A 21,758-nucleotide genomic window follows, 5' to 3' on the forward strand; every position below is an offset into this window, starting at 1 on the left:
GCCTGTTGTCTGGCAACCATTAGAAACATAAATGGAGTGGGCGGGGCTGCCAGGGGGACGCTTGTCCAATCCAGTCGCAGTGTCGGAAGCGCCGTGCGTGACGTAGGCTCCGGAATTGTTTCTCGCACGCGCTTTGTATTTAGTGGCTTCCATATTTTGCGACGTAGCTGAGGCGGTTTACGGCAGTGAGTGCTGATTGGTTGCAGGCGTTGAGGGGGTTCAATCTGCTTCCCGTTAACGCGGTGGGTTATGGGGCAGGCCCCGGGAAGTACGGACCGGTGTGTGGCGCTGGGCAGCGGTGTGCCCCACGGGTGAGTGTGCTTTCTACCTTACCGGAGCGCCCCAATACCTCTCACTACTTCCCCAGGCGGGCACTCCCTGGCTTGCAGCTGCTACTAACAGGCAGGCCCGCACTCACTGGGGCCCGTTACTTCCCAAGCTGTAGTGTTCATTCCCGGCTCATTCCAACCCACAGCCCCAAGCAAGCAGCCACTTCCTGCAAGTATCGCCCCCCAGCCCTCTGCTTCCGTTGCTTTACTGTTGCCCGGTCTGCCCCTGAACTGGCCAGCCTTTACCCTGCACCTCTTCTACCCCGGCTGCCAATGGGGTTGCTCATAGTTTAGTCTCACAATGGCTGGAGACCCGCAGGGGAAGCTCCACGGCCTAGTGTGTCTGCATTGCATCAGCTGCTTCCTAGGCAGCCACCTTATGTTCCACAGCAAATAAACCTCGGCCATCTGCTCCTAGCAAAGGCTTTACATGGGATCAGGCCTAGTTTGTCCATCACAATATCCCTCATGTCTGTAACTATATGAGAACGGCACCAAAGGGCATGCAAACCTCAAAATAAACTCTAACTTGGTGAAGTATATTGTAATTCTATGCAACTTTTCTACATCACTTAACTTTAAAGCCATTGTCAATATGTTATTTGTAAATATGAACCAGTCTTTGCCCTGGTGGTTCTGACTTGAGACAGTGTAGCTGGGTAACAGACCTGATATGAATCATGCAGTGCAAAAAGGGACAAAGACTGCTTTCCATTGTAGTTTCACTTTGAAAACCACTGACTGACAGTGTAATAAACATACCATAAGGTTGCTTAGAATTTCATTATTTTCCATTAGACAAACATTTGTTTTGAGGGTTACGTCCCCTATAATGAAGCTTGTGCCTCATCTGCTGAAACCCTGCCTCTAACAATATGAAAGCAATGTCACCCCAAACACATGAAAATGCCTCTGTCCATTAATATTGTCTGTATTATTTCTTAAATACTTCAATCTGTCAGATCTCCTTTACGTTCAAATAAAAAAAAATAATTACATGCTCTTTACCCAGAGTTGTCAAAATTGCATTCCTTTATCATCTGTAGTTTAAATATCAATCTAATAAACATAAACCAATATTCCATACACTCTTGTCATATTGCAGCATAAAATTTCACTATTCCCACATACTTTTGGTACTGATCTCGTATTAGCTGTTAGTTATTATAGAACAACAACTGTGCCATTCAGAGTACAATTTGACACAAGTGTTAGTTCTGTAATACAGGTTCTATTTTTCAATTAATAGAAGATGGCAACATTTCATCTGCTGGCTTATTTTTCCTTATATCCATAAAAATAAAATGGAAATCATGATTAAAAGAAAAATATAGCTCCAGCTGTTGCCCTTTTGGAACCATATATTACTGATACATATGATAAGGGCTAAAATGAAGTAATAAAACTTTATTATCTTTTACTTAGTAGTGTAGTTCGGAAGTTTAGATCTTGTAATGGTTTGTGGTCTGGCATTTAGATACAGACAATATCCAATACAAGATGCATAGAAAGAGTAATCATTTTTAAAGGCTTTTGTTAACAACTATCAATATTTAGGGCAGTGGTTCCCAAACTGTCGGCTGCCCCCCTGGAGCAGTTGTGGGGGGCCCAAACTATAGGTTAGTTTGGGGTAAATCTAAAAAAAAACAAACAAACTATATACACTTACAGATACATCTAAGAGCCCTTAGGGTGAGATTTGGTGCAAAGACTTATTTACTGTTCTACATATTTCTGTGACTGATACACTAATGTTTTCTAGCTGAAAACATATCAACCAAAGGGGGCTTGAACTGAAAAAATGAGCATTCATTTCATTGTACCACTTTTTGAATTCCTAATGAGCATGGCACAATTACCACCCAGAAACATTTCAGTATTCTGGAAATAATTGCCTCTTGCATGCCATACTCACTTGCAGATCCCATTGATTGCTATGAGAAGTGAGCCATAAAATTGCCAGCAGATTTTTTGAGGGCAGAGTATAGATATGTGCCACATATAATATTATCTTTGCTCATCCAAGAGGCTCTATTGATTTAAATGAAATAGACTAGTTAAAAAGAGCAAACAAATCCACCAACCGTCCAGTCAAAGTTTGGGTAATGAGTGAGTGCCATGTAAGACTAGGTTGCCCTATTTGAAAAACAACAAAATTAACTTTTTTTGTTTTTGGTTAACTGATGTGCAGGATAAGAGTAGCCAAATATTTGGTAAGAGAAATTTTTTTTTTAAATTAAATTTATAGTGTCTGTGCAGGTGGGCAGTGCATTCCTCTGTCATGCTTGGTTAGGGGATATTGCATGGCTGTGGTAGGCAGGAGTGCCACCGTATACGGCAATGGCTGCCTTTCAGAGCCACCAACTACCCCCAGTGGAGCATACATTGGGGGAATAGCCTGCCACCCAGTGTAGATGCTGAAACTTGTCCTCTTGTGGAGAGGTAAGTCCTGGAAGTGGTTCTTGATACATTCATTTTCCACAATATTTATTTAAAGCTTTTCTTTGTTACCATTATAAGTATCCTTATAATGAGCGCTTAGAATGATTTTGAAAAGCTTTATAAAATAAACCATTGCATTATGGAAAGCAACGCAAGGCTTCTTTAAGGCACGGTTGTTTCAGGCAAAACTTTAATAAGTTGGACCCTGGAAGCCCCCAGCATACTCAACAAACTTAGGGCACCTTTACCCTACCCAACACAGACACACAATGCTAATGTTCGCTAAACTATGGAATTCTTTAGAAATTAGGGTGAAGACACACTGAGCTACTTAGAAGCAGCTACTTGTCTTGGCAACTAAATGCCAGAAAATACCCTGCCATAGACAATACTAAGAATTTCCTTTTTTTCAGTTTCCCAGGCTTCCCCTAGACAGGATAAGACCACAGTTTTCATTGAATAAATGTTGTTTTTGTTTGTTTGTTTGTTTTTTTACTGGACTTCATTATTTTTTTCCATTTTCTATGTCCTTTCTAAAGCCCTAACAATTTTATTCTGTACTATATTGCAGGTTAGCATTTCTTAGAATTAATGAAGTGAAAGGAAAAGATCAAAGGTAAGACGTTGGGGGGGTTGTTGATTTGCTCTCTAATGTCAAATGAGGCTCCATCTTTATTTTGTAAATATCTGGTTTTACTATTTGAGCTCCTTGGGGAGTGATATGCCCAGACACATAATAATGTTACAATTAAAAAGACAGTTCACCTTGAACTATTTTGTAGATGTAGTTGTTGTACCTTAAAGGGATACTGTTGTGATTTTTATGGTATACTTTTTATTTCTAAATTACACTGTTTATACAACAAATAATTCACTCTACCATATACAATTGTATTCTTGAACCAATACATGTATTTTTTTTTAGCTGTAATATTGTTGTGTAGGCGCCATCTCAGTGCATTGTGCCTGAGTCTGAGCTTTCAGAAGGAGCCAGCGCTACACATTAGAACTGCTTTCAGGTAACCTGTTTCTCCTGCTCCTATGTAACTGGAGGAGTCCCAAGCCGGACTTGGATTTCTTTTATTGAGTGCTATTCTGATACCTACTGGGAGCTGCTATCTTGCTCCCTTCCCATTGTTCTGCTTCCAACTTGCAGCTCAGCAGTAAAGTGTGACTGAAGTTTATCAGAGCACAGGTCACATGGCTGTGGCACCCTGGGAAATGAAGAAAATGGCTAGCCCCATGTGAAATTTCAAAATTAAATATATAAAAATGTGTGTGTGTTTTTGAAAAACGTATTTTAATGCAGGATTCTGGTGGAGAAGCTCTATTAACTGATAAGTTTTGGAAAAAAAACATGTTTTCCATGACAATATTCCTTTAAGATAAGTTGTCTCTATTTTTTTATTTTTTGTGTTTTATGAATGGTTTAATTAAGACTGGTTTTTAGAAGCAATGATTTTTGGTTGCTAGAATTCTTTTCAGTGGTTTTAATGCCAGACTGGCAGAGGAATACGAAAGGGTCAGAATGAAAGGCTTGGGGGCACATTTACAAAAGCACGAATGCACGAGCGTTCATGCGAACGCCCCGAGCGTATTTTCACTGATTTTTTCGGGCGTCCGCACGACTTTTTCGGACGTTTGCACGAAAAAATAGGAAAGGTTTTACCACTGTTTACAATTGTTTGGTACGAAAATTTTGTGACTTTCGGATCGCCAATACGATATTATCGTGACTAATACGATTTTTTCGTAAGCATTTTCGTGATATTTGCGATCTTACGAAATTTTCGTTTCTAATACGATTTTTTCCCATTCGTGATTCGGATTCGTGGATTAGTAAATGTGCCCCTAGGTGTTAAAAAAAAAAAAATAACTAACAAAAATCTGGCAACCAGTTTAGGGGGCCACAGGTGCAGTGGAGCCCTGAAATTCACACATGCTCCAAAGAGTTAACATCTGGGGTTAATTTTCATGTTGCGCCTACACATGTAAGTGATTCCCACGTACTGAATCGCAGGCTAATACCGTTTTGACCCTGTAGCAGAAGCAATACCATTTGAGCACCCAATGAAAAAATGGCACTGAAACATCCATGCAGTTCACCTATGCAGATGCTAGAGGTCCCCTTTATAGCCTAATCATGCTCAAGCTTTGGCACAGGTGCAGATTTTTATGCTTGAATTCTGGGGACCATGCATTGCATTGTGGGAAAATATATGACTGCGTTTTTGCCCCTAGTGATTTGCACTTGCAAAAGTGAAGAGTTAGTAATTAGTGATCTCATTAGTTATACATCAATTTTAAAATGTATGCATCAGTACTCCTATTTACCATATTTATTTATATATTATATGTGTTTATTGTATGACAATAGTAAACTGTGTGTAAGCACTGTATTCTGTACTCAAAGGAAGTGGTAAATGCAAATATATGAAAATAATGAGGTAGGTAATATTCTGCTGTGTTTTACAGGACAGGAACAGGAGGATTCAGATGGAAACCATTTTTATGAACTTCTTATCTCAGAAATGGCATTCGGGTACCTTGACTTTGCATGAGGAAAACTTTGCCAATGATTTGCTGGTAATAGCTGCTCATCTGCTTCTGTTATATACAATGAGAACTGTAGCTTATATATGGCTTACAGATGGGACTATTGTGCTGGCAGTTGAATCTGTATATATGCCACAACAGCCTTTATCTATGCTGTGACAAATCCCTATAACTGACATGGTATCAATTCTTTGTCATAAAGATTCTTTCTCTTGATAATTCAGAATTGGCAGGTTATGTACAGCATGCTATAAGTAGATAGTAAAAATGCAGTTTCCTTTAAGACTACAGTTAGTCATAATATATTAAAAAGTATTACATATTTGCACCAGTGAATTATGCAGAGGTACTGTATGTATCTGCTTAATCAATGTAGGAAAGAATATTTAAGATAAGGTTTTCTGAGCTTTATATTGCAGCAGTCTGTCTTAAATGTTAGTTATGATATCCTAAAGGCTTTCTTTGTGGAACACATTAATGTCATTTTCTTTTCCTGGTGTATAGTTTGTTCATTCTTCTGGTGGTTTTTTTATCTGCCTTTTTACCTCATGTTTCAGTGCAAATGGACAGCTATTCATGTTTTTGATGGTACATGAATTCCTCGTTGGCAGGCTATTAATGGAGAAGCCACTGAAAAATGAATTAGTTTTAGATTATTACTGTGTAGGAATGTTATTTAATTATGTTACATTCTATTTATGCTTTCCCTTTAAAGCTTATTTACAATATTGTTTCCACTATAATGCAATATTTAATTTGCTATTTTTGTTAACCAGGTGAACACATTTTCTCTAGACATGAAGTGCCCTTTTGTAATAAAGGGAGCTGCTCTACAACTCGCAGAACAATTGTGAAAATTCCCAGCAAGGTATAATAACACTAACTACTTTCAGTTGTTCTTACCTGCAGATTTGTGGCTGGCTGTGAGTTAAAAAAATTCCAGCTCAGCATCCAGACTAATAGGGGCAAAATATTGGAATGCCATTTTATGTACTGCTTGTATACTGTATATAAAATCATATATAGCCCAACATGCAAAGGGAACCCAGTAATTATTGACAGGCGTAGGCTGGAATTAACTCCATGCGTGCACTTGCATGTCATTTTTAAAAGCAGGCTGGCCAGGCAAATAAATAGATTGTGGTTATTATTGTGCTTCCTGTACTAATTTTTTTTTTTTTTTTTTTTACTATTACATACAGCTCAGCCATGCTGTGTGCTTGTAATGCATTGGTCAGCGACTCACAGCATGAGTGTGTTGTTTGCAGCCAGAAGAGAAATGGTAGATTACAGAACTGTTATTAAATATAAAAATAACTAAGAAAATATGAAAAATTACTATTTGTTAAACATGTATTACACTGCCACTGCAGTTTAGTGGATTTGAATATGTTTGAAAATATACTGCTAGTATCCTTTTAATAAGTTTCTAGATGTTTCTAGCAACTGCCTTCCAAATGACTGAATGTATTTGTGCCATGTTGAGATGCAATATTAAGTTGTGCAATATTAATCTTGGCTGAATTCCCCTGCAAATAACCCAGGTAACGTGAGCTCTGACCACTAAGGAATTTCTAATGGCAACAGTTTAATCTGAGCTTCACACCTGCTCCTGCCAAGTATAAACCCAACACTTACATTTCCCACCAGATCAATTTATTGTTTGTAACAGAATCAACACATCGGCAATAGATTAAACTGGGGTAACACCAGTTATCTGGAGTGCTTGCCTTAATGGAGGCATTTTATTTTGTAGTGACATACTGTAAACATGTTAATAGCATTTAATAGTAATGTTGCCCAACTATGGTTTTGGTTATGTTATTTGCCTGCTTTACTCTTGAGAACAGCTTGAGTCAGGCAGGAGAGAGAATAGAAGCGCTTTTAACTAGCTTGCTGACTGGACTTGCATTTTTGATCATTCTGTGCCTCTGGGAACACAGATGAACCAGCTAGTTCTGTGAGCCATGGACTTGGCATGAAAGGACCACCAGCTGATGTACAAATTGCCAGTTGGGACAGAGAGTGGTGTTGTGGGTTCCCATTGGGCCCCTCTCACTGTGAGCACCCCTGCAAAAATGTTTATTTATTTATAAATACCATCTAACACAGGGCAGTGTATGGTAAAAATGTATAGTTTGTGAAGGTTTTTTTGAATGGCTTAAAGCAGTTTGGGCCTGCTCTGGATGTGAACCATTACAAATACAGGCAAGCTGTATAATTGTACCTAATGTTATTATGTCTGTCCTCTCGCTTGGTGCAGGTGGTGTTGAGCCCAGGAGTCTATGGTGAGGTATAGAAGAGTGGAAGGATGTTACACCATCACTGCCGCAGGAATCCTGAGTTACAGGAGGAGCTGCGTATCCAGGCAGCTGTCGCTGCTGGAGATGTACATACTGTACGCTCAATGCTGGAGCAGGGATACTCCCCTAACGGACGAGATGCCAACGGGTGGACTCTACTACACTTCTCTGCTGCTCGGGGAAAAGAGAGATGCGTACGGGTATTCCTAGAACATGGAGGTAATTGCTTATGATTTATGTGATCTCTACCATAATCCCACATTTTGGTACCATAATCCCACATTTTGGTACTATAATCCCACTTTTTGATACTATAATCCGACTTGTTGCAATAGAGTTTTTTTCACAGAAATATTAAAGGGCCAAAAACACTAAGTGGGGAATTAACATAAGTGCTGATATTAATACAAGATGAAAGTGAAGATAGATTTGTCTGATTTCTCACCATATTCACAAACCTCTATCTCCACTTTTGTGAATTTGTCTTTTAAATAGACAGTTTTTACATTTTTTTACACACATTTCTTTGTCTTTTGCTCTTCCTAAACCTGTCACTGTCATCAGGTGACTCTCAGATGTACCTGTGCCTTGTGCTGTCTTTCAGAGAAGAGATTTCCTGCCTATTTTATAGGCCAATATGGGAGAACACATGCCTTTTCAACTAAAATATTTCTTAATTTCTCTTCTCTCAATTGATGAATGCAGCACTGCATACATTATATCCAGTAGGTGTTAGTGTCAGTGAAACAACTGAAAAGAGGGCACTGCTGCTAAAACTACAATTTTGCCTGGGAGACATTACTTTACCTTTAGATAAAATTTATACAACATATTTACTTAATACACTATTATTGCCTCATTTGTTAATATGAAACTAGCATAATAATGCAAACGTGAAGTAAAAACTTTTTTTTATATAAAATTGTATGAATTAATTACTTGCTTATAAAAATATTAATGAGGCTTCTATTGCACTTATTGTTACATTGTTGCATCTGATAATAGGTGGGCTAATCCCTACATGAGGTGTGAAATTAAGGTTAGGAGAAACAAACTGGAGCTGATTATCTAAGAATTGACACAGGGGGAAAAGTTTACTTCATTTTTAAAACACACTTTTGTGAATTCCCTTCTAAAAGATTAAATCATTTAATTTCCAATCATATTTAATATCTATTTGCCAGAAATTATTCTTAACCCTGTTTATCTCCACTTTGGTTCTGAAGCTGTTGTATTCTAGTTATATGCAAAAAAGAGACCTATACCGCACACCCTTTGGCTCTCCAAAATAATTAACCGCCCGGTGCACACTGCTGGAGGGATCGGCACCCTCCCAAAACCAAAGTAGCAACAAAATGCAAATGGCACTCAGAGCTGCAAAAAAGGGAACAAGGCCTTTAAAAACCTTTATTGCGGAGGTGCAACGTTTCGTTTGCCCCAAACGTTGCACCTCCGCAATAAAGGTTTTTAAAGGCCTTGTTCCCTTTTTTGCAGCTCTGAGTGCCATTTGCATTTTGTTGTATTCTAGGTATATGCCATGGGAATGGGAGCCCCACAGCCAGATTAGAGCATAGGGCAGTGTAAAGATCTTTTAGCGCCTTTAAAGATAATTTCATGCTTTTCTTGCTGGTTCTATCTTTGGCTTTATTTGTCAATGACATATGTAGTAGCTAGGGTTAACAAAAGATACCATTCTGTGAAATTAAACACTTTGCTCAAATAATTTCTTCATAGTCCCTAGTTATTTGCAAAACATAAAAAGGCCTTGAAAGGATAATTTCAGACCCTTTGTGCCTCTGTATTGAGGTCTTTGTCTTATAGTTGCAGTATTGAGACTTATTCTGGAAATTACTTATTTTTGTTGGTTATTATTTCATTTGCTTCTCACGCTTTATTTCTTTCCCTTCAACTATTTAACTTTTTCTAATAAATTTACCAGCATCAAATTCTGTATTTATTATAGTAGGATTAGAACTATACATACAGACCTGATCTTGCTCTTTGTTTTGGCTTTACACCAGTAGATGGCAGCGTATTCCTTTTCAAATGGGTATGGTCTGAACTATTTTTTTGCAATCGGGATTTCAGACCTACCCTTTAAAATGAGCCATAGTAACGGCATAATGCATGCCTATGAAGGATTTTGCCTGGACACGCATAAAATAAACTCCCCACCCACCTGTTTAAAGGGGAAATATGGTAACCTTTTTGTGTTTTTAATAAAGGCCCTATCACATGGGCATTTTGTTCATGTCTTTGACACACAGGTTTGAGTTTGTTTTTAACTACCAACCTTCAATTTGCAGTGATATAGGCTAGGACCTTGAATATATTTGGGCGAGTTTTAAAGGAAAATGTAATCTTAATCTTTAATCTTGTCTGTCCATATTCCAGCCTGACTTCCATGCTCTCTATTTTACCTACTGCCCTTCTTTTTCTGTAGTCTTTATTTTTAGTTACCCTTTAACAAATGTTTGAAAATTGAAAGCTTGTTGTTTCAAGCCACATTGTTGTACATTAGATATGAGAGAGCAGCTTTTGCTGTCTGCTGTCCATTTCTGCAGTGGATCGGGGGGTGTTCCCTGTAAATAAAACAAAATGTTCTAAGAGACACTTGATATATGATTTGTTGCTTGGAAATGAGACAGGCCTCAGAGGAGCGTGCTTAAAATCCTTACGCCTGTCGTGCCAGACCACAGGAAATCCGCTGATCGGCAGATGTTCCTACACATGCTTTCTCTTAAGAAGAAAATGAAAGCAATGAAGAGAAAATGTGGAGATGTGAGAAAGACATGTTGGGGTGGAAAGCCCCGTTGCAACAACTCGTGTACTAGAATATTTCATCTTCTGCAGCTTGAGTTCTGGCTCTTAGGAGAAATCAATCAATCTTGTATGACATCCAGTTAGACTCTATAGGGACCATTTACTGTCAGATTTTTTTTCCATTTGTATTTTAAGCGCTACAAGGCGCAGAAAAAAAGCCACAACTTTTCTGAGATTTACTATGCATCAAAACGGCTAAAAATCTGAATTTGTCAATTCACCAGCTAAAACTTGCCCAGATCATGTAGAAGTCAATGGCAGATGTCCCTTCCCTGGAGGATCCTTCTTTTGTTTCAAAACTTTAGAGGGTTTCAGATTTTTTATGCTGGTTTCTTGTGCAACAATTCAGAAAAGTTGCAGTTTTCATGCGATTAGTCAAAAAATTCAGAATTTTCACAACTTTTCTTCAACCTTTCCAGCATGGACATGTGTAGGCCTTTTCACCAGTGATTCCCTCTATTGCCAGAGGAAAAGCTTTTCAGGGAGCAGAGATGTATCGGTGGGTGACTAATCTCAGCATGGGGCTGCAAACATTGTTAGAAAATGTTACATTAAAGGAAATGTAACCTTTAAAAGAACTCAGAGTGCACTTCTAAGCATTTTTGATGATTCCAGGATATGAAGAAACCTGCTAATACTGTGTAACAACGGCACTTCCTGCTGGTCAGTAGAACTGTTCTGATGTTGATCTCTTGGAAAGACATGAGCAGAGCAGCATTAGAACAGTTCTCTGTTTTTCTTCTGACATGTTCTTCTGCCTATATCAAGGCTGGGAAACTGACCAGCAGACGGCACTAAGTTTATTATATTTGCAGTTTACATTTTTCTTCATGTCCTTGTGTAAAAAGTGCTTAAAAGTGCTTATGGGGAATAGATAACCAAAAAGGAAAGGTTATGGCCAATACAGGGCAAAGGAGCAACAAGTGCAACATTGTGTTTTCCTTAACAGAGAGGTGCCTTAAAATGTCAAGAGTCAACGTGTCTTTTAGGAGCAAGTATATTTCTATGTAGTTTCCATTTGGTTTATTTTTCCAAAGTTTCAGCAAACATTGGTACCTAATAGAATTGCTCTTTCCCTTGTCAATCCCCCATGTGATGAAATCATGCTCATGTGTACAAGGGATATTTGAACCATTCTGCCTGGTTTTAGGCAGGCAGTGACCATGTGAAATAAGTGCTTCCAAAGGGAATTCTGGTGAGTGCAATCTGTCCTCCATATAGATGCACTGGGGCTCGGGGCAGGAGAGCAAAAATATAGTTGGTGAAAGGATAGTTTGTTTTTCTGCTGACATGGTCAGTGATTGATATGAATCTCTTTAAGGTTTTTAGAGCATTTACCTGTACCCCAACCACTCAAATCTCTGTGCCTGTCCAAACAAACATTGTGTATGTGGATAAACCTTTACTGGGATAAAGGAGAATTTATGAAACTGGCCAGGGCTGCTTATTTTATTATTAATATCAAGTATATATAAAGCCTCAGCATATTCCCATGTGATGATTTTCGACATATCCCTGCACAATGCATTGTTTATAACACAACCTTCCAAAACCCAATGCTCTAAACCCCACAGTAAACATACATGCTACATTCTTTATAAGAAATGTGTTGTGCCGGGAGTATACCTAACTATATGCAGCCTCAGAGCAGGTACACTTCATATGTTCTTATTTCATTGATCTGTAACCTTACTGATATAAACTCTGCTATTTCCAATGCACTTTGTTTGGACGTAAAGGACATGTCAACCCCAAAAATGTTTTGTCTAATAAAAGAAAACTTAATTCTAATCAACTTTGCAATATACATTTATGACATATTTGTAATGGTTTTTGAGTTATTTGTATATATAATTGCTATTAAAAGCAGTGTTTGCCTGTCCTTTCTATTCTCTGCCCTGGCGGCTGTGGCGTTTGAAACAATCTAACAAACGTCAGCAGATTTAAGAGACCTGTCTAGCTGGAGGAGCCTGGCACTTGCAACATTGTTTAAAAAGTAACAACCAGGAGTTCATCAAATTCTGCTTTCTGTAGCAATTACATTTACAGATAACTTTTATAGCACTAAAAATTTTTAATTGATATTGCAAAGTTGCTTAGAATTATGTTTTTTTTTATTGGGCAAAACATTTTTTTGGGGTTGACATTTCGTTTACATTCACAATCTTCCAATATCCCCACCTACGAGTTGGGTGATATCGGGTTTATTAGATTGTTTGGCCCTGGGGCCAAGCTATTGAATTAGAATGTCGGGTATAGGCACAGTTGCCAATCCGACATAAAAACCAAACCTCCCTGAGTGAGATCTGGGCGATCTCTTAGACGGGCTGATAAGCCGCTGGATCGGTCTAAAGGACCAATGTCGGCAGCTAGAATCGGTCCGTGTATGGTCACCCCCATTCAGGGTGCATCTAGATGAAGGACAGACCACATTGCGCACAATTCTCTTCCTGAAGCACTTGTCACAATGACCCATGTGACCCAAGTCCAACACAGGTTTTATGTAATCCACATATAAATCTGTATTTTATGTTTTTGTTATTTCTCTTTTCATGTTGTTGTTCTCTTGTTGCCTATCCTATGCCATATCTTTAAAAATAGAATAACAAAAAAACTCTGAAAACCAATTAATGTAAAGTTGTCTTCCAAGCACTCCTGCAATTTACAGTTATTTTTTGTATTTCAAGTTTTTAAGATATTAGCAGTTTTAGCTATTATTATAATAAATTTGATACAACAGTGCCACCTGCTGTTCATTTTGTTATTATGGTTTTGCTTGGGATTTCTTCTGACTTTTTTTTTTAATACGAACTTGCAGTTTTATTCTTTTTGTTTTATTTTATGCAGCCGACCCCACAGTGAAAGATTTGATTGGTGGTTTTACAGCACTGCATTATGCCGCTATGCACGGACGAGCACGGATAGCCCGCCTCATGCTTGAATCGGAGTATCGCAGTGATATAATAAACGCTAAGAGCAATGATGGTTGGACGCCATTGCACGTGGCTGCTCACTACGGCAGGGACTCTTTTGTTAAGCTGCTACTTGAGTTCAAAGCTGAGGTTGATCCCCTGAGCGACAAAGGCACAACTCCTCTGCAACTTGCCATAATCCGGGAGCGCTCTAGCTGCGTAAAGATTCTCCTGGACCACAATGCCAATATTGATATTCAAAACGGGTTCCTGCTGCGCTATGCTGTTATAAAAAGCAATCACTCCTACTGCCGAATGTTCCTGCAGAGGGGGGCCGACACGAACTTAGGCAGACTGGAGGATGGTCAGACCCCCCTCCATCTGTCAGCCCTGAGAGATGATGTTCTTTGTGCGAGAATGTTGTACAGTTATGGTGCAGACACGAACACTAGAAATTACGAAGGCCAGACCCCACTGGCTGTATCGTTGAGCATCTCTGGAGCTAGCCGGCCTTGCCTGGATTTCTTACAGGAAATAAGAAGTAGGTAACACTGTATATTCTTAAGTCATTTACGTACAGATCCAATGTGTAGTCTGATTGATAATACATTTTTTGTTTTCCAGTAAGTAGCAAAGGCCCAAATAAGCATCCCCAACCTCGGTTCCTCTTCTCTGAATGGGTTAATCTGTTATTATACTGATTTTACTAGGGTTGTGCTAGTCATTAAAGAAGATCGTCCCATAGCTTTCAGCACTCCAGAGCTGTTCAAAGGAGCGAGCGTTTCTGCTCTAAACTCTCATAAGTTCCCTTTAATGAGCGCATATAAATCTTCTGTGAATATTGGCACGGCCTCTACCTTTACAGACACAAAGATTGAGTGCTGACCATTGACGTTTTCTCTGAAAAGGAGGGGGGTGGAGAAACAAAATCTAAAAAGATTCTCATTAATGGCTTTCATCATGATAAACATCTTTAAAAGTGTTGTGAATGGCACAGGACAATTAGGCCGATTTAATTGTCTGCATATAACAAATATAGAGTCATTTCTTTCCATGAATGCAGCAGTTTTCTATACTCTTCCGTAAACTCATTTTTCATTTGCAACTATCCTTTCATTCTACTCAGGGCCACATGCTTTCTCTGAACGTTGGAACCACAAACTGTAAATGCTGATTTTGCTTTTTTTCTATTTTTTAACAGAAAGTTGCCTATAATACACACATATAGTTCAAGTCCAAATATTTAAGTCTTTGTAAGGTTAGTACAAAAGGTTCTGCAGAAGGAAGAGCCAAAAAAGTGGGGCACAGGTACGGAATCTGTTATTGCGGGAAGGCCATCTCCCATAGTACCTTGTACTTGATCCTAGCTAAGATATAATTAATCCTTATTGGAGGTAAAGCAGCCTTATTGGGTTAATTAATGTTTAAATGTTTTTTCTCAGATTTAAGTTATAGAGATTTAAATTACGAAAAGATCCCTTTTCTGGAAAACACCAGGTCTCGAGGATTCTGGATAACAGGTCCCACACATGTATATAGTATATTAAATTATGGGAAATGTACCCCCCATTGTAAAATATAGGAATATTCTAAGTATACAGGTTATAGACTTTATTATAAGTCTGTATATAGGACTGTAAGCACTATGGGGACTTAGACTGATGATGTATAATCCATGTAAAGCATAATGTAATAGTTGGTGCCATATACATGAAGGAGGCTAATAGTAATATGTTACAACTTAGTCAGTAAGTATCTGATTGCTAGATGCCCTTTAAAATTTAAGGGGAGCTCCACCCAAACACAACTTAAGCTTATTGAAAAGTAAACATCATTTAAACAACTTTGCAATATACATCAGTTAAAAGATTTGCAGCCTTTTCATGATTTGTAATGTAATAATATGGTTTGGAGCAGTTACCTAAGCCTGGCCCCCTGTTCCCTTGCTGATCTGACTGACTACTTTGAGACTCCAAAAAAAAAAAAGTAACAGTCGACTGTCCTCAGCCTGCCTTCAGTTTGCATCCTCCCAATCCCACAATTCCCTGCACATGTGATATCAATAAGGAAAGGAACATCACAGTGCAGTGCATTGTGGGTTATGTAGTTCTTCACGCTGTCTGCAAGCTGTGGACTAGTTGTTACAATTTGGATTTCAAATGATGCAGAAAGCAGAGCTGTTTTGCAGCTGGAATTAGAAATATAAAAATGTTACTTATTCATATCTTCCTTCAAAAAGTATTACAGTGATAGGTATATTAGAAGTTTCTGTGTTGTTTGGGGCTCTTTAAGAAATTTGGGTTCAGAAGCCTGAGTGCCCCTTTAATGTATTTGCCTGTCCAGTACAGTTATCTGTTGTACTCTAGGCTAATTGCAGAAATGGTGCCGGATAAAACATAAGCACATGCTGCTCCCAGATGGACAGATGGGTAATAGAAGAGAGGAACATTTATTATAAAAAGAAGCGTTGACACAAACAAAGACCCATCTTGAAACACAACCAAACTGTGAGGTTAACTTGACTGGAAATGAGCTGGAAAAATCCTGTGCCACAAAGGAAAGTTCCATATTAAACACATGACATGTCTGAGGGAAATAGAACAATTAGGTGAAATGAGCTGTACGTGAAGCTTTGGGCATTTTATTTTGGGGTCTTAAAACTTTGTGCTGACTGCACTGTTTCCGATCAGCAATTGGCTGATGCAGGTACACCCTCAGTTCCAGTTGCTGTTCCAGTCAGTAGCAGCAATCCAAGCTCTTTGTCACCCACCCATTGAGCTTTTAAACGTGTACAGGTATGGGATCCATTATCCAGAAAGCTCCAAATTACGGGAAGACCATCTTTTATAGACTCCATTTTAATCTAATAAGTCATTTTTTGCCTCTGTAATAAAACTGAAATAAAATGATCCCAACTATAATAAAATGAATCCTCATTGCAAGTGAAACAATCTTATTGGGTTTAATTAATGTTTAAATGATTTTATAGTAGACTCAAGATATGGATATCTTTTCTGGAAAACCCCAGGTCCTGAGTATTCTGGATAATGGGTCCTATGCTTGTATAACATTTTGGGAAACATCTGTAGAATATGAGAGGGTAGTTATATACAGTGCAGTGAACAGTACAGTTTTTATATATTTTATAGAAAAGCTGCACTGAGTCCCCAAAGAAACACACGATTTCTTGTCTCCTTTTTTGTAAACATGTTCTTCGTGTATCTGACTTCCTCTCTCAGAAAAATGATTAATTCCAGGGCCCAGCCTGTGCAGCTCTCTTTTCTCTCCCTTCTTCTGTTCCCCCCTCCCATAAGAATTCAGTCCCCCTCCCATCAGAATGTGTGATCTATGCCACCAGCCCCTAGAGCTGCAGCAAGGAAGCTACTAAGAGTAAGCTAAGCTAGTTTTCACTATTGTGGTGATGTAACAGAGACAAGGTGACATAAGGGGGCAGACTGGGTGAGAAACAGTGAGTAGTACTGGCACTATTAATTTATTGGCAGTACTACTCACCGTTCCTCACCCAGTCTGCCCCCTTATGTCACCATGTCTCTGTTACATCACTCCTCTGCACCCTCATGCCCTCACCCTGTACATGATCATAGTGGCTCTTTCTCTGCTGGCCTGTGTTTCTGCTGATGGAAGGTGGCAACTCTGGTCCTGTTCCAGATGAAATGACATATACAGATAATGTATGTTGAGCTTCCTGGTGTTCAGAGTAATGATGATAATAGGCAGAGATCTTTACATTAGGCATGATCACTAAGGAATCCCAGTCCAGGAAAATAACTAATTGGTAAGGTTTTTCCTCAAAGCCCAACAGCTGTAAAATGGCTAACCTCCACATGACAAGTTCAAAGGATTTTTTATTAATCAACTCAAATCATTGAGGCAGTTCCCTAATAACTGTGTTACAGCCAGTTTCAACATCTGACTCCCGATAGTAATTGGAATGTTCTTAGTCAGTGTCATTATAGAACAAATGTGGGTAGGGGGGGACATTTGGGAATATAAGTATTTCCTTTCTGTTCTAAATACTGTAGAGCAATTCCTGTCACACTTTGCTTTATAAATAACAATCTGTATTATACCTCAATCGCATAATAGGGGTGTGCAACTGCAGGACTGATTCCAATCACCAGAAAAGCAAATTCACATAAGTATGTGGCACATCTGGAACACACCGGGCCGATAGGAAATATCTATTTGATTTTTGTCAGCCATAAGTTATTTCTTGGACTTTCGTTTTTTGAGAGCTTGTGCCACCTTTGTGGTCCATATTGTGGCACTAACCATTGGTCAGGGTCTTGCATTTTTCAGTGCAGCACTATTACAAAAATATCTAATACCAACATCTCACACTGGTATTCAGGCTGGCCATTTGAGACTATCTGGTAAAGTACATTATCTGCCTTTCAGCCTGTGCCCTCTGGCCTTTGGATGTGATGCTTGAGTGATGCTAACCCCTTAGTCCCCTTTATGTGGTTTTTAAACCACATAAAGACAGGATGCATTCATCATTTTAGCCATGTTAGGCTACATGGTACAGCTATGAGTTGTATTCTGGAAGCCATGGGACCTGGAGTTTCTGGGTAAGAGGATTTTCTGTAAATGTGAACCATACCTTAAGGGGCCAGTACACCCCCTTGATTGACAAGTGCAACACACAGGGCTGGTGCCAAATGTATTGTTTTAATCACAAAATCTATGTTTATTGTAATTTCTTGTTAACAGGGCATACGGGCAAACTTAAGCTCCGCAATGTTTGGTCCTTATGGGGTACATAATTAGATTATTTCAACACAGATGATCCCCCTTGCATAATGGACAACAAAACTGGTTGTACACTGGCAATCTAATTCTCTGTCTCGCAAGGAATTAAACATGACGAGAAAGCCAACGAACTAATGTCCAACAAGGGGGGGTATACTGCCGCTTTAAGGCTAATAATAAACAATGTGGCACTGTAAAATAACAAAGTGCTTTTTGCTAGAAAAAATTGTTTTAGTTGTAATGGCCAATAACCAGTGTATTTTATTTTGTTTTTTTGTTCGCCATACTGCTAAACTGTTCAGGACATAAGATTTTTATGCGGCTTAGAATTTGCAGGGGGTGAGATCATACTTGTTTTTCCTAAAACTGGTCATAAATTCTTGTAATTTTCATGGTTGGGAAGTAATAGAAAGATATTCCGATCCACTCAAATGTCAATCTGTTGCTGTTTTGCATTGTATTAGTGCCAGACACACAGGGTGTGATTTTACTTCCTCCTAATCGTATTAGTGTCACACAGTGTTGGTTTTTGGCAGGGGCGCGGAGCGGATAGAATCAGAAACATTAGTTTGTGTATTGCGCCAGAACTGGAGGCCACTGAGTTGCTGAATTTGTGGCATGGCTTGATAAGCACACACAGAATGTGCCAGATGTTTGTTAGAAAGCGCTACTAATGGGTCATTGTTTTGTTTTTACACATACTACTTCTCTATAAAGAGCAGTGTTAAGGTGGCGATACACAGGCAGCCGACTGGGCCCTTTAGATCAATTCAGCAGCTCATCTGCCCGTGTATGGGGAACCCAGACTGGCCTACCTGACTATATCTGCCCACAAATAAGCCAGATGTTAATTGGGCAGGTTTGATTTTTCCATTGAATCGTGGATCACATCAGCTTAGCGATGCATTCCTTTCTCCGACAACTCTTATTCCCATCTTCATAATCTGTTCTTCCCCCTGTGGCCAAACAATCAGATTAGCCTGATAATTACCCACCATTGTTCACAACAAGCTGGAAACTATAAGCACTTTCAGTTTATAATTTTGCCCTAGAAATAACAAAAACTTTGTTTCTTACAATAATAATAGGCAAAAAGTATGTTCCGCACAAAAGTCCTATTTATTGCATTTATGTCGGACAAGGGGGTGTCTGAATTTCTTTCTCTCCCAAGAGATGTAGAGTCATTTTTTGCACATTTGTTTCCAAGCATTGTGCAAGGAGTGAGCCTTACATACACACTCAGCAATGTCTGAGCTGAGGATTTGGGCTTCTCCTCAATTGCTCTGATTAGTAAGGGGAGATACATGTAAATAATGTCCCAATACTCTGTCAGCATGACTAGCAAGTCAGTCTCTCTAGTAGTGTTACTATAATCTTTCTTTATTCTTATTTTCCCTGTAACCACCAAGGAATGAGTAACTGCCCCTGATTACTCTGTTAATAAACCCTGCAATGCTAATACAGCCCAATCTGCTGTAAATGTGTATACACAGAATAAAATCATTTACATAAAATCATGGTATATTGTCAACTGACCAGAGTGCTTCCATCTTTCAGGTGCGTCCTTTCCAGCCAGTGAGGAGCGGGTGGGTGGTGCTAAATGGACAGATTGGGAGGGGCATGAGAGATTCAGGGAACTGTATTGAAAATCTGGTCAGGTGGAGCAACAGTTGAGGGAGGAGAGCAAAGGACGGGTAATTACAGATTTACTGGAAAGAACATTATGGGGCCTGGGGATATACCAGCTGGGTTGCAGCCCTAGTTGACCAACCACTCATTCCATGAGTAACCAGTAAGCACAACAATCTTTACTTTAAAATATAGAATAAAAGCATTTGAGAATACTCAACGTAGTCAGTCAGATCAGAAGGGGAACAGGGGCTGGGCTTAGGGAACTGCTCCAAACCATATTATTGAATCATGAAAAGGCTGCATATCTTTTAATTGATGTATATTGCAAAGTTGAAATTATGTTTACTTTTCAAAAAGCACAAAAACTTTTGTGGCTAAAAATAATTCAGACCCAGGTGCTGCTACTGTGTCAGACAGCGACGGTTTCTCTTATGTTTCATGCAACACATACTGGGGTTTACTTCAAATTCTGTAAACAGATGTCACTCTTGAGAGATGTAGATCCCATCCAGTAAACACCGTTATTATATATAGAACACGCAACATGTTTTGGATCTAATAATCCTTCATCAGGTGCTCAGTTATTTAAAATTACAAAAAGCTTTACTTTCAGAAATGAAAGACATTGTACACATTAACGTTTTGCTTCTGCCCGTGTAAGGCCACCTTGGGACAAAGAGGTTGAACTTGATTGACGTGTCTTTTCTTCACCCCCTGTTACAAGAAATCTTGCTCTCACACTAATATCTCTGTTTCTCCCCAGGGCAGCCCCGATATCTGCAGGATTTATGCCGGATTAAAATTCGCCACTGTATAGGACTACAGAATCTCAAGCTACTGGACGAGCTCCCTATCGCCAGGGTTATAAAAGACTACTTAAAACACAAATTCGATGATATCTGAGCGCAGTTTCCACGGCTGAAGCAACTTTAACTCATTATGGTTGTGATATACCAGTAGCGGCGGTCTTGCACAAAGTATATCCTATGCAATTTCTGATATGGGATGGAGTCAGAAGGCAGATATACACATTTTATTTTAATATAATTTGTTTTCTTTCTTTTTTTTTTTTTTTTTTTTTTTAATGTTGTGTGCTAGTAAAGTCTTAATTTGGGGGCAGTTTCTGGTCCAGGTTTAGCGGTCCATTGATTCAATGTCCCATGAAACAACTCTTTTTGTGGGTAATACTCACTGTGGCCCAGTAAGCTCCAATCTAAAGGCTGATGGGTGTATAAGCTCTTATTGTTTATTGTGCAAATCCATCTGCTGCACGTGAGCCCTCGGGGCATCTCAGATTGATGCACCAACGCGGGGGGATATTTGGCTTCCTACAAACCCCTGTTTTTAATCAGAGAGACGCACCAGAACAGATCAATTTCTTGAACCAAGGAACTTGGTTACATCTTCTTCTGTTCTTTTTTTCCCTTTCAAGCCTCAGTCTTTGGTCCCAGAATTTTTTAATCAGCATTATGTTTGCATTTAAACATAGTTTTATGTTTCTCCTCCTGTGACCCATTTTCTTTCATTTGTATGGTGCTATGGTGTCTTATTTATATACATAAATAATAAAAGTCACACTTTGAGATAATCCAGTGGTCGCCAGTCAATAACCCCAAATGCAAGTCACTCGTATGGACCTGTTACCTGTCTCTATCCCTTGGATGAGGGCTGACTGTGAAAACCCATCTGAGAAAGTGTCAGCTGAAAACATTATAGGAGTACAGGTATAGGGCTTGTTATCCAGAATACTTGGGACCTGGGGTTTTCTGGTTAGGGGATCTTTCTGTAATTTGGATCTCCATACTTTGTCTACTAAAAATCATTTAAACATTAAATAAACTCAATAGGATTGTTTTGCCTCCAATAAGGATTAGTTAGTGGGGATCAGTTACAAGATACTGTTTTATTATTACAGAGAAAATGGAAATATGTTTTTAAAATATGTGATCAAAATGGAGTCTATGGGACATGGCTTTCTCGTAATTCTG

At 39.0% G+C, this 21,758-nt stretch overlaps 1 protein-coding gene across 5 annotated transcripts; it reads left to right on the top strand.

Moving 5' to 3' along the window:
* The first annotated feature begins 117 nt into the window (after window positions 1-117).
* asb7 (ankyrin repeat and SOCS box containing 7) lies at window positions 118-21,358 on the top strand. 5 transcript variants are annotated; one of them, XR_004221852.1, is made up of 8 exons: window positions 177-311; window positions 3,343-3,387; window positions 5,247-5,357; window positions 6,104-6,195; window positions 7,591-7,849; window positions 13,301-13,906; window positions 14,567-14,673; window positions 20,534-20,618. XR_004221852.1 is itself a non-coding variant. In XM_012959091.3 (8 exons), the coding sequence occupies exons 5-7, from the start codon at window positions 7,639-7,641 to the stop codon at window positions 14,578-14,580; spliced, it is 831 nt and encodes a 276-aa protein (XP_012814545.1). In that variant the 5' UTR covers window positions 177-311; window positions 3,343-3,387; window positions 5,247-5,357; window positions 6,104-6,195; window positions 7,591-7,638; the 3' UTR covers window positions 14,581-14,623; window positions 20,534-20,613.
* Window positions 21,359-21,758: the final 400 nt, after the last annotated feature.

Source organism: Xenopus tropicalis, chromosome 3, assembly GCF_000004195.4.
Source record: "Xenopus tropicalis strain Nigerian chromosome 3, UCB_Xtro_10.0, whole genome shotgun sequence".
Classification (NCBI taxonomy): domain Eukaryota; kingdom Metazoa; phylum Chordata; class Amphibia; order Anura; family Pipidae; genus Xenopus; species Xenopus tropicalis.